Source organism: Leptonychotes weddellii, chromosome 2 (assembly GCF_054177405.1).
Source record: "Leptonychotes weddellii isolate Sample4059 chromosome 2, ASM5417740v2, whole genome shotgun sequence".
NCBI classification, from domain to species: domain Eukaryota; kingdom Metazoa; phylum Chordata; class Mammalia; order Carnivora; family Phocidae; genus Leptonychotes; species Leptonychotes weddellii.
The window spans coordinates 97,309,247-97,323,764 of NC_138370.1; the positions used below are offsets into that span (position 1 = coordinate 97,309,247).

Genomic DNA, 14,518 nt, shown 5'->3' on the forward strand with positions numbered 1-14,518 from the left:
TTCTTCCCTTTAACTTTTGGGGAGGGTGAATGGATGTGTTTGGAGAGCAAGGGGAAGAACCGAAGGGAACTGTATTGGTTGAAAAGACATGAGAGCAATGATACATAGCAGGCAAGGTTGGGGAGGAGGCATGGATGCATAGGTACAATACCACCTTCGCTCCACAGAGAGAGGAAGTGAAGCTACGGAAGAATCTGGAGATGGAGAGCATGGTAGTTGTAGAAGCTTACATGAAAAGCTTTTGATCTTTTAGTCATCAGCTGAGAGTGATAGAGACTGGGCTTCTAATTTGTATGAGAGGCTTGAGAATCATAGACAAGCCCTGAGATTCAGGCTCTTCTAGTCTCATTTGACAGTTGATTGTTTTTTATTCCTTCTCCATATCTCCTTAGACTCAAAGAGATATCTATCCTTATCCCTGTGTTGCGCTCAGTTGCCCTTCACAGAACTGCATCGTTTTATAAAATACTCTGAATGAAGCAAAGAATCAAACTGACCTGCAAACCAGGCTTTCTTGAGTAGCCTGGGCAAAATTATGTTGGGACAGTATATTAGGAAGCATGCTGAAATAAACTATTGTAGATTAAACCCAAAGTTTAAAGATGGATATACCTCCTTATACATTTGAATTGTATTGAGGAGGGTAAGAGTATCATAGGATAGCTTACACCATTAGCTGTAAAATCACAGGGGCTACTGTGGGCATTTAGAGAGCAAGTTGATACTTTCTTTCAACAAAAAGAATGTTTAGGATTCCAAGTCTTTCACCATGGAGTTCATTTTATTTGACCTCTTAAAAATAAGTAAAAAAAAATACAAAGTTAAACAAAAAAATTTTAGCAGTCACTTAAAACATTTGGATATAAGGGATGAAGCTGGAGAGAAGGGAGCCCTTGGTTTTGATTGGCAGGAGCAGTAATTTGGCTGTATTTAATTTGTATTGTGTTAGAAAAGAAAGCCAGAGTGAGCTTCCCTGATTCCTGCTGTTTTATAAGCCCTTAACTCCATTGAGCTACATCAGTCTTACTTTTGAGAGTCCTTTTTAAATGTTTAGTTTTTCTAAATTTTCTTTTAGTGCTAGACCCCACTAATTGCTTCCTTATGGCAGCTGCTTATGATTTAAGACTGATCGTGGGCACATATAGTCAGTCCCTTGTTCAGGGCTTGAACTGACATCACAAAAGAACTTAAAGTTACGATCTCACCACAGAAAATGCCCAGAAAAGAATAGCTGTAAAAATTAGTTTTGCAATAGTGGGGCTGGTTTTGATATTTGAAATTTCTGTTTATACCTACCCCCTTTCCTGCTGGGTCTCTTTTAATCTTCAATGCAAAATGAAAGGTGTAAAGTCTGAAGCTATAAATCTGTTTATGGCTATAATTCCCTTCCCTGGTTTAGCAGAGTTTGACACTATAATAAACACGGCTCTTCTGCAACAACATTGAATCTGGTTCTTGTATAATTCTTTATGTGTTGCTGCTTTGAACACCAGGAGTTTTATTGCATTCTTTTCTTTCAGGGTGTTTCAATTCAGCAAAAAATTGATTGAGCACCTACTATATGCTGAGGGCAACTAGGTAGTTCTAGGGCCTAAAATGTAGTCTTGGTTAGTCATTAAAGTAATGCAGTTAAAACTGCAATGAACTGTTTTTGTCTTGCTTTGGTTTTTTTTTTTTTGGTAATAGTTCCTAAATATCGAAGTAAGCTATATTAAACCTTGTATTCTCCAAACATTTTCAACCATACGCCTAACATACTTCTTACCACATGGCCTCTTGATTTTAGGAAATCAATTATGTTTACCGTATTTATCCTCAGGTCAAATATCTGAGAAAAAAATTTTATTTTATGTTTGCCATAATTAAAATATTAAAAACATTAACTGTGTACTTAATAATCACTACTATTGGTCAATCAGGCATTCTACAAATTGTTTCATGGACAGCGTTTTATGTTAGCCAAATAATAAGCTTTGTTTTCCCAATTTTACAGATGAAGAAACTGAGGCTTAAAGAGTTTAATTAACCTGCCAAAATTCACACAAGTGATCACAACCAGGATTTCAATCTGAATCTGTTTGACTCCAAATCTTGAGCTCTTAACCACCAAGACACTTTATGTAGTTTATTTTGAAATAATTTCTCCAAATTATACTTTTGCTTTTATAAAATTTTTAAAAAGATTTATTTATTAATTTGAGAAAGAGAGAGTGAGAAGGAGGGAGAGAGAGTATGAGCAGGGGGAGGGGCAGTGGGAGAGGCAGACTCCCCACTGAGCAGGGAGCCCGACGACGCAGAGCTCAATCCCAGGGCTCCGGGATCATGACCTGAACTGAAGGCAGACACTTAACCAACTGAGCCACCCAGGCACCCCTATACTTTTGCTTTTTATTTTTATTTTTTTCTGAAGCATTTAAAAAGAAATTACATGCAAACATACACACACAGACACACACACACAGATCTATACTTACATATAGGACCTCCTACATTTTCATGTCGGGTTTTCCATAAAAAGTTTAAAATTTACACATTACCTGTTGAAGTTATTTGCAAAGTGAAAAGTCTATGAAACAAAAAAAGGTGATTTTAGGAAGAAATGTCCCTAAAAATATATATTATGCTAGTAAAACAGAAAACTATAGAGTTCAAGGTTTTAGGTATATACTTGGAAGAACACACGTTCACATTTTAGTTAGAAGTGAGCCTAAGCTAACTGCATAAAACACTTTACTCAGAAGTATGGTAGATTTATCAACATGTAAATAGCTAGGGTCCTTATTTTTCAAGTGAGCACTGGATTTTTCCATTGTTACGATTGTATCCACTGTATGATTTTGTGAGTTTCAGATACCTGCTAAAAACTACCAAATTCAATTTATTCGTGAATGTATGGCTTAAGAGCATCTATCTCATTGGCACAATGGGCCAAATTCATGATGCAGTGAGAGAGTAGGGAGAAATCTTACCATCTGTATAACTGAGGCTTTTATCCTACTTGAATAAGGGAAAATGGGATATTCCCTGTTTCCTTCCTCAGTAGGAGACTGTGAACATTGATAGAGTAATGTTTGCAAGAATGCCTGAGAATGACCAACGCTGTAGACTTTGTCTTCCTTATCCTTAAAAAACTAGGGAAATTACAGCTCTTAAATATAGTAAGCCCACGTTCATCATGCAGTCTAAAAAGCAGAGGAAGAAATGTAATAAAGGGGCACTTTATTAATAAGTTAACACAGAGGAAGGATGGCCGCAGAGTATGGCCACCATACGTCATTTGTGCTCCTTTTACCCAACAGTGACGATAGAGAATTTTCTCTCTTTCTCAACTACTTCTGATTGGGCCAGGCAAGGCTGCCAACAATCAGTTTTGATTTGAATACCCCTAAAACCAGATTTAAAATTCTATATGGTTCACTTGGCTCTGGAGTTCCTGTGTTCATCAGAGTTGAAGCAGGGTAGGTCAACCATTTTCTGTTAATGCACTACGTTGTGAACTTTCAAATGAATCACCATGTTGGTGATCTGTCAGTGGCTCTCATGTCCATTCCACTAACTGGTCTTGTTGGTTCTATCTCAGAAATGTCTTCTGAATCTAGAACTTCTTCTTTGCTCCTACGATCATCTGTCTCCTGGACCAAGGCAACAACTTCCTAAGGGTAACATTCCATGCTCTCAGAGTCCCATAGAGCACACTTGATCTTACCACTCCCTTGTTAAATTGATGACAGAATTTGGCCCAGGGACTTGGGTATTACTAGCCAACCTTCCCAAATCTCACTATTCCACATTTCCACTCCTCACACCACATATGTTCTTACTCCCCTGAACTCGTGTCTTTCTCTGATAGCATGATATTTTTTCACAGTTAGCATGTTCTCCCCTTCCACCTGAACTGCTTCACCCTTTGCCAGTCCCCTTTATCTCTGGCCAACCTTTAAGAGCCAGTTCCAAAACCATCTTTGGAACTCCAGTTCTCCCACTTTCTTTTCTCTCTGTACTGCCACAACACAGCATTCATTCCACTGATTACAATTATGGTTACATGTCCCTCCTCCAGACTCAGAGCACGTTGACTGGCTGGTAGTTGGCCATAAATGCTTAGAAAATGAAACTTGCTGGTCCTCATAAGTCTATGGTAATGAAAAGATTAATCAGAAAAAGGGTTGTTATATTTCAAAAATGAAAATGATCTACACTTTTCTGGGATAAAAGTCATAACTCCATTCTTATTCCAGCAGCTCTGGCTGCCAAGAATATCCAGGGTTTGCTCTTTTTCCATTTTTTTTAACTTCTAGCAGAATTTAATTTTGTTTTCATGATTGCCATCTATAAAAAATCATTCCCCCGCTTCAGCTTTTGCCATTCAAAGTAGGCAAATTTACAGTTCTAGTGAATGAAAGGTCTTAATTGAGATATCCAGGCTCCATGAATATATGTCTTTTCCAGCTATATTTCAATTACTTTTATGCAGGTTGAAATCCAACATTTTACTGAATCTCAATTACTGTGCCTCTCATTCATAATGCTTTTAGTTTGGCTTTATAATTTAATTGAAATAGGTAATAGAGCATGGAAAAAGATCTAAAATCTTAGTTACTTGGATAGAAATAGATTTGGGGAGACTGAAATTGGTATAGGCCAAGATCCACATTAAAGTCTTGGTACAAACAGAAGGATTGTTGCCATAAATTCTGAATTTGAATAAGGGCTAATTTGAAGTTTGCCACTGATATTTATAAATACTTTGGTAGTAAATTAATAACACTCTAACAACACTCTAAAAGAAATGTTCCAACTACTGACCAAGAACACTAATAATAAAAACTTTGTTAGCACTTTCAAAATTTATGTAATTAGGGCTAATAAGATAAAACTAATTAAAAATAATCATTTCAAATATTCTTATTTATTTATTTAAATGGACATAATAAAAGATCTGACTCCAATCTACTGGACCAGACCAGAAGGACAGGAATCCCAAGCCTTACATAAAGAGTCATAAATAATGACTCACTATTCCCTTATTTATGACCACTAGTTTTACCATATTTACTTATCATTGACCTCAACCTTGTTTTAGCAACAAAGTTTTATTTTCAAATAGTTACCAATGAATCACTGATACTGATACCTGAACAACAGATATGTCCACTAACTATTAATTGCTAATTTGGTGCAGTTGGAAGCAACAAAATGCCATGGTAAAATATACTATAATTCAAATATTCATTCATTTTAATTATTGCCTATCCTTTAGTTAATATCAGTCTAAGGACAAAATAACTTAGTTACCCAGCTTTAATTTTAAAAGTTAATAATCAAAAAAACCTTTCTTTCGTTTGTAATATTTTGACCTAGAAGAAAACCATGGCTCCCAAATTTTGAAATACTATCTGTGTTTACTAAGGTCGTCCACGTTTTCCTTCAAATTCAATCCATATTTGCAGTGAAGAGGATCCAATTCAGAAAGAAGAGTGGGATTTCAGTCAGAACAGAAGAAAACACCTGCCATTAATCCCAAGAGCACAAGTGGGGTCTGGAGTGTCCGAAGCAGCCGCCACAGCTGTGAATGGAGGTTGACCTCTGCTTCGGTTCTGTCTTGAGCTGGCAGGTGCCAGGACGCCATTCTGTCTGCTCAGAAACATCCCCTTTTGAAGCAGCAGTATTTTATTGCTCAATTGTGAATGCAAATTTTTATGTGTTCATGAATTAAGGATCCTTGCTTATGGCAAACTGTCTAAAGAGGTCTAGTTTTCATATGTGGCTTTGGCATTAGTCATTGGACTTTGGGGAAAAAAGTCATCTCTGCTCCCCACTGTAAAATTGTTTTAGAAAAGCTTTGACCTCAAACATGCCATATAACCTAATAAAGTGCCTTTCGAGGACTGGTACAATGAGAGGCTTGGCCTCTGAAATCTCACCAGCAAAAGCAAACTAAACTTCAAAGAGAAAAAGCTTTTGGGGGGAAAGGAGTGGGAGCAGGGGAGGGGCTCCATAGTAACTATAAGTATCTTTATAGTAGCTGGATTTTCTAGGGAGTTTTTCTTAATGCTGGTATCGGGAAGTGTTTAACTGTGGCACTAGACTATTAAGCTTTTCCAAAACAGACCATTCAGGTTTTCTAAATCAGCTTCTCCCACCATATCTTCCATCAGTGCCTAGAACATTGCCAAACTCTTTATAGGCATTTATATATAAATGTATATAAAAATCAAAATAGACTTAAATAACATGGTATTTCAATCAAGACTAGAATCTCCATTGTATTTCTGAGACTGGAAGGTAGGTGTCCTCTCACTCTTTTTTGGGGTTTCCTTTGCCCCACCAAAAATAAAACCCTACTTGTAGAGCATTAGAGAACATTTCATGTGTTAAAAATAACCAAATAAATTCTTTAAACTTAATTTTACAGAGGTAGACACACAGTCTATACCAATTACTCACTACTCATTCACTGAAAACATTAATAAAACATTAAAATTTTACTGAAAACATAAAGAAAAATAATTTCCTTGGTTTCCCTTTTTTTAATGGCAAAATTATTTTTGGGACAAGAGAAACAAGGGTTTGTTTAGTTGATTCCCTTATCTTAGCTCTCTCTCTCTTCTCTCTCACTCTGACCCTCCACAATTACTCTTTTTCTCATTTTGAACTTGAGATCTTGGGGTCACTACCCAGGATACTGGGAAATGTAATTGGCAGCATTTCAGAAGGCATCTGTTGAAGGCAGGCACATAGTCATCATTCTTTATGAGAATCTAGTTCTAGGGCTGTGTCCCAACACTTACCATCCTAACCTAGGCACACAGACTAGGTTAAAGTCCTGGCTAACTCACTTGCAAGAGACCTAACCTTGATAATCTTTGAGTTTCATTTTTGGCATCTATAAAAGGAATATCATAATACTCTCTTCATTGGATTGGGACCAGATGAAAGTTCTTTGTTGATGGTAAAATATATAAACTACAAGACATGATATTATTGTTATTATTAAGTTCATGATAATCTCACAGCTGTTACCAGAAGTGTCACAACTGAGAGTAGGAATTTAGTACAGTTCCTCTGCAGCAGATACTTAGCAGGAGATGTTTTAGTAGACAGAGTATTCCCACATTTCCACCTGAAGTGACATTGCAGGGACTTAGGAAGGAGTACTTTGCTAGAACCTTGGCTGTGCTTCTAGTCTAGATTTACACTTGTCTTCCAGCCCTGCCGAAGGTGAAGGTGAGAGATTGAAGGTAACTCTGAAATGCTCCAATTCCTCAAGTAGGCTGAGCCCTGGAACATGATTTCATCTTTAAGAGCTAGGGGAAAAAAGTATTGATGTCTCTAGAATTAGTATGTCCTGCTGGCATTTTTGTTCAAAGATAAAGAAAAATCTCAATGTGGCTTAAGAACAGACAGCTGCCCAACAAAGTAGAAAATCCTAAAAAGAGCCACATCTATATGGTTATCCGATTTATGACAAAGATAACACTGTACTACAATGAGGAAAAGATTCATTTTCAATAAATGGTGTTGGGTTAATTTGATATTCACATAGGAGAAAAAGAACATCTTGACTTTGACCTCACATCATGTACAAAATCAGTTCCCCATGAATTTAGATCTGAGTATGAAAAATAAAGAAATAAAGCCTCTATTTTTTTATTTTATTTTTTTATTGTTGTTTTCTTCTTTCAGTTTGGGCACCATGCCATCCCAGACAGTATAAGTTTAACATACAGTGTTATATTTATTTTAGGTGTACAATATAGTGAGTCAACAATTCAATACATTACTCAGTATTCATCATGATAAATGTACTCTTAATCCCCTTCACCTATTTCACCCATCCCCCCACCAACCTCCCCTCTGGCAACCACCAGTTGGTTCTCTATAGTTAAAAGTCTGCTTTTTTGGTCTCTTTTTTTTCTTTGTTTTGTTTCTTAAATATCACATATGAGTGAAATCATATGGTATTTGTCTTTCTCTGTCTGACATATTTTACTTAGCATCATACCCTCTAGATACATCTGTGTTATCACATATGCAAGATTTCATTCTTTTCTATGGCTGAGTGATATTATATCATATATATGTATATATTACATCTCTTTTTTATTTATCTTAATTTTTAAAAAAATTAATTCTAGTATAGTTAACATACAGTGTTATAGTAGTTTCAATAAGGCTTTTAGCTTTTAGAATAAACATAGAAGAACCCTTTATGACCTTGGAGTAAGCAAAGATTCCTTAAGTGGAATACAAAAAGAGATAAACAAAAAAAAAATGTTAAATAGAGTTTTATTAAAATTGAAAACTTCTGTTCATCGAAACCTAGTTAAGAGAATATAAACACAGTACACAGAGTGGGAGAATATATTTGCAAAAAATAACTGATAGAAAACTCATAATCAGAATAATGTAAAGTACTCTCACACCTCTCGATATATATAGATATTATAATATGTAAAGAACTCTAGTAAGTCTAAAGGACAACTCAGTAGAAAAAGGGCAAGAGACGTGAATAAACACTTTGTGGGTGAAGTTGCAAAATGGACAACACATGCATTAAAAGGAGTTAAGCTAATTAGTCACTGGAGAAATGCAAATTAAAACAGTGTGAAACTACTACACCTCCCACCAGAATGTCTAAAACAAAAAAAGATGGAAAATGCCGAGTATTGGTGATGATATAGGGGAACTGAAATTCTTGTATACTGGTGATGGGAGTGTAAATTGTTAGAACCACACTGAAAAACGATTTGTCAGTACCTACTAAAATTGAACATATTAGGTATTTTCTATAACCCAAAATTCCACTCCTAGATTTACACCCAACAGAAATGCATACAGTTTTTAATCAAAAGACATAAAGTTAGGATATTTGTAGCAGCACTATTTTTAGTAGTCAAGACATAGAAACGCCTGAAAACAAAGGGCCATCAACCAAGTAGAATAAACAAATAAATTATGGTTTATTCACATGGTGGAATATTATAAAGCAGTAAGAACAAATGATCTACAGCACACACAAAATTATGAATACATTTTACACATTGAGCAAAGGAGGTCAGACTCATACCGGTATCATTCCATTTCTGTAACTACAAAAACAGACAAACTATTTTGTCAGAGGTCAGAAATAGTAGTCACTGTTGGTTGAGAGTAATGACAAGAAAATGTCACCACAGTCCTTCTGGGTTTCCTTAGCTGATTTCTACTTGCATAGGTACATTTAGCTTGTAAAAATTTATCCAGCATATTATATGCTTATGACACGTGGACTTTGTGTACTTTTCTGTGTGTGTGTGTGTGTGTGTGTGTGTGTGTGTAGTATAGCAGTATATATGTACTATATACTATGGTATAGTACCATATTTTACTGGTATATGTACCAGTATGGTATAGTACAATGCATACTGGTATATGATATATACCATACTATATATACCATTATATTATATATGATAGTATGTGTATTATACCACTTTCACATTCTAACCATCTTACAATTATAATTTAGAACCTAAAATTCCTTGATAAACCTCATTGACCGGTATACCTCTTTGCCCTTTGCATGAATCTTGCAGCTAACTAGCTGATCTATTCAAGCTACAATTTTTTAAATTTATTAAAACATTTCTTTCTTCCTTTTTCTTTTTTTTAGGGCCCTCCTGGTCCAAAAGGTGATAAGGTAAGAAAATGTGTAGCAGAAACTAATTAAGTTAGTGGAAATCCATTGGTATGACCTATGCTATGTTATATTTTGGTCTTTTTAATGAGCATCGAATGCAGCCTTTATGCTAAAACTATTTATCATCTCATCTTCCTACTCTACAGGGAGAACAAGGTGATCAGGGACCTCGGGTAAGTTGTATTCTTCCAATCCTGGGCAGAAAATTGGTTTTCAGCTCCAAACTTATTGAATTAAAGTAGCCCTGGCTTTATAACATGTCTTTGTGTCATGGTTTAGTAATAGCTGGCAAAAAATACCATACCACTTGTAAGTGAAATAGCCTTAATAATAATTAATAGGTATATCCTGTAGCATAGCTTTAAGTTGATACCTATAAGTAGGACACTGTACAATAATTAGCCCTACTGATGAAGGGCCAGATCACTACTAAAGAGTCAATAACAACCACCATTCCGATGGCTATTGGGTCCTTCAGATTTGCATGCATTGTTTTGGATTCCTGTCGAATTTGGCCTTTTTCTGCAGTTAAACTTTATGTGCTATTGCATAAATATGTTATATTATAGATGAAAATATTAATGCATTTTATATTTGTATTCTTCATCATAAATTTGAATAACACTTATTTGAATTTCTTATTTTTTATAGATTTTTAAACCGATAAAAGGTGTAATATAACAGTGTTCCAAGGAGGAGGGGCATTCTTTTATTCTTCTCAAATGTGGCTCTTTTAACCATTATAACACAATGGTGAATGCTTTGTTGTTACCTTGGTAGTGCCAAGTCCTCTGCTTAACATCTGTGCCTTATTACCCAAATGTTCAGACATACTGTTCCAATGATGTAGTGGCTCCGTTCAGACATACCTCTCAATTTTCTCATGTCACTATGCACAAAAGCGAGTATTTGGTTGAAGAGTCATTTTTTACAGTGGAAAAGCACATTTAAAACTTTCAGGTTGAAAACAGAAACTGTAGGGTTTTTGTAAAATGCGCTGTGTGTAGTTAATTATTGAATTCATTTATACTGCAGTAGATAGAGGTTTTATTGCAAAAGATGTAGTTGATGCAAACCTGAAAAATTTGTTGTCTTATCTCTTCATGTTTATTAAACTAGATAGAAAGTAGGCTATGATTTGTTTTCCTTTCCATTCTTCAGCCATTTCTTTATATAAAAATAATGACCATGCCTCAGAGCATTTTGTTTCTCAAGGCAATTATTCTAGCCGATGACTAGCTTCAAGCTAAAAGCTCATGTTAATGGTCAAGGAGATTAAACATCATGATATCTGTCATGGATGTGAATAGAATAAAATTCTCATAACCTTAAATGATTAGAACATAGCCACTTGCTCTGTATGTGGTGATTATTCACATGGCATGTCTCCATGTATTGAGTATCATTTATTTCTACACGACATATCAAAATCACTCAACTTGCCCTTTCCAGGTAAGGGGGAAACTGTTTCCATTCTGAGAAATCTTCTTTTGGCAAAGGAAGTGAAGGGGTGGTTCACAGCTCAGCTGTCATCAGTATGCATGCAGTCCTCATTTTCAAAAAGGTGTGTTGGCTTTCATCGTTCCCAAAAGTGATGATTGATTATAAAGCCAGGCCAAATTTTCAGGATGAAACCTGAAACCATGTGAAATTCACCTGGTTTCATGTTGCATTACAAACTAAGACTTGGACCAGGTTCCTTGTGAGTTTGGCCAAAGTTCATGAACTTCTTTGACGAACCCAGACTGCCTTTCATACAGATTTCAGCCAGTTTTCACACTGACTGAGGCCTGGTTTCACACGATTCAGGGCCCATTTAGCATTTCAGGTGGAAAGTGGCAAAAATTGATCCCATTTTCCCCAGGATTTTGCTTTTTGTTGAAGGAATTTGGATTGATTTTATCATGCAGGGTGAATCTTCATGGGTGAAAAACTAGAATGTCCTGGAAAGTATATGTGAAAAAGAATGAGAACCTACCAAATTGCCTGTCTTTTCTCAGATTCCTAATTTAGAAACAAGGCAGGTTACATGTAGCGCTCTCCGAAAAATAAACCTTACTTTCTGGTAAGAAAGTATTAGCTACTTATTAGGAAATTTATCATATCAAGATAGTAAAATGAAGGGTTTATATTTCCAGAGAAATCAAAGGTAAGTTAGAACTGGAACAGTCTTCTATTTTAATGAGAATTCACTTTACTCACATGCTCTGTAGGCACACTATCTAGTTAATGCTCATGGAGAAAAGATCTCTTTTCTAAAATGTAGATCTTTGTATTTGAATACTGTGCCCATTTTTATCCTATCATAGTTTTTGAATTCAACTTTTTACCATTTGTTTCAAGTAGCTTATTTCTTTCCATAATTAACAATATGACCCTCCATCATTTCAGTTCTTTGTTAGCTTACCTACTGTTAAAGGATTTCTACTGTTTCCTTCAATATGGGCTCCCCCCTCTTTTTTCTTTTTGGCTTCCCAAGTGTCAAACAGGAATATATTAAGCCATATTATGTGATTCAAAGCAGGAAAGTGTTGAAGATAATATATACATTAAGAAGGTGAAACTATTTGGAAACACTTGTACATATATTTAGCAATATACATTGAACTTCTGTTATCTTCAAGATACCATGCTTAATACTATAAAAACTATAAATGGATCCATTTTCTCTTGCTTTTACTACCACCAAATTCAACCTATCATCTCATCTTCTTGACTACTGTGGCATGCTTCCAAGTAATCTTGCTTCTACTCTTGACCCTGTATAATCCATTTTTTACACAGCAGCCAGAGAGATCATTTTATATTGTAAATTAGATCATGTTGCTCCCTGTTTTAAACCCTAAGATGAAATCCAAACCACTTTTCTTGGCCTTCATGAATCTTCAAGATCTGACCCTTGCCTAACTCTCTAACCTCATGTCACACCACTCTTCTCTTCCCCCCACCATGCTCCAGCCACATAGTCCTCTATGTGTATTTCAAACACATCACACTGGAATGACTTTCTATTTGCTGTATTCTGGTCTTCTGGTGATTGGGTACTTCTTATGACTGAGATTTCATCTCAAATACCTCCTTGGGGAGAACTTCCCCAACTACCCAATCTAAATATGAGATTATCCTATTTTGTATATTTATTTACTTGCTTGTTATCTGTAAAACATGCCCCACCATTTACATAAACTCTGTGAGAGCAAGGACTTGGTCTACCTTGTTCATACCGCCATCAGCTAGAACAATAAAGACTCAATAAATATTTGTTGAATGTTAAAATAAAATATTATTACATCATTACTGCCCTCAAATTGCTGATAATCTCATGGGTGCCTGAATAAGAAAACTATGTCGTTGTGTTATCTGCCTTAAATAACAATACCAAGAGATGCTAAACAAGTGAACATTCTTCCATTTTAAATGATCATTGGACACTGTGGAAGAGGTGACACTTGAGCTAGGACTTGATAAATGGAGAATCTTTAGAAGAGAAGATGAAGAGGAAGACATTACACATTCCAGAAAGAAGAAATAGTACAAACAGTATTACACAAGTAGGAAATGACAGGATTCATTTAAGGACAATAATATTTTTAATTGCCAAGGATATAAGTTAAATATAGAAAAATTATATCATATAGGTTGAAATTTTTTTAAAAGATTTTTTATTTATTTGAGAGAGAGACAGATATTGAGAGAGAGAGAGAGAACACAAGCGGGGTGAGGGGAAGAGGGAGAAGCAGACTCCCTGCAGGGAGTGAGTTGGTTCCTTTCATTTAGGGTTAGGATGGATATTCAGAAAGGAGAGATTTGCCATTGCATTTAAAGGCGGGCATAAGGTTACACAGGCGTACTGAGAAAACATGCCTATACATGCATTGTACATTATGTTAATGAAGCTTGTGCTCCTCCTTGAGCAGAGACTTTAACATTATACTGAGGCGGAGGTAACTATTGGGCAAGTGGAAGGTGCTATGGGAATCCGCTAAGAGCTAGTATAATTGGATGGGACCTTGGGCTCATTATCTCTCCTAGGCCTTGCTTGAATGAAGGGCCTTGCCTGTTCATATGCTGGAACCATATCAGTTGACCTTGAGTCTAGCCTTCTGTAGAGACTATTAGTGGATTTGTTAGTGGGGTCTGAAAAGACAGAATAGCTGATTAGGGGGAAATGGTTCTCTGAAAAACAAGCTTTAAACTTTCTGCTAGTTTCAACTTCATTAACCCTATGGGGCACAGTTTCAATCTCATCAATAGGATTTGCCACAAGTGCCAAGCAAAAACTCAAAGAGGGAAAACCAGGGATGACACTAGTAGAGGAGAAATTAATAAGAAAGAATCTTTTTTTTTTTTTTTAAGATTCTGTTTATTTATTTGACAGAGAGACAGCGAGAGAGGGAACACAAGCAGGGGGGAGTGGGAAAGGGAGAAGCAGGCTTCCCGCTGAGCAGGGAGCAGATGCGGGGCTTGATCCAAGGACCTTGGGATCATGACCTGAGCCAAAGGCAGATGCTTAACGACTGAGCCACCCAGGCACCCTAAGAAAGAGTCTTTAAGCAGAGGGTGGGAGATGAATTCAATCCATATTGGATTTATATCTAAGAGCTGTGATCATTGGTGACTTGTGGCCAGGGTCAAGTTAAAAAAAAATGCAGTCAGGGAATAAAATAGGAAGATACTGAGGTGAAAATTCAGCACAAATCTTTTAACTGGATGTAGGGGCTGATGTTGAGAAAGGGCGTAAGGATAGGGCTGAAGTTTCTGGCTTGATAAAATTGGTCAGGTCACAGTCCGAAGTATAAATAAGTTAAATTTTAGTTGTCTTGAATTTGTGATCTG

At 36.1% G+C, this 14,518-nt stretch overlaps 1 protein-coding gene across 1 annotated transcript in view; it reads left to right on the top strand.

Annotated features, from left to right (window-relative positions):
• COL25A1 (collagen type XXV alpha 1 chain) overlaps nt 1-14,518 on the top strand; it is a 461,910-nt gene that overhangs the window by 289,343 nt on the left and 158,049 nt on the right. Inside the window, exons 6-7 of the mRNA XM_081812014.1 lie at nt 9,656-9,682; nt 9,829-9,855. Of these exons, the coding sequence (XP_081668140.1) occupies nt 9,656-9,682; nt 9,829-9,855 (54 nt within the window). The remainder of the gene's footprint in view (nt 1-9,655; nt 9,683-9,828; nt 9,856-14,518) is intronic.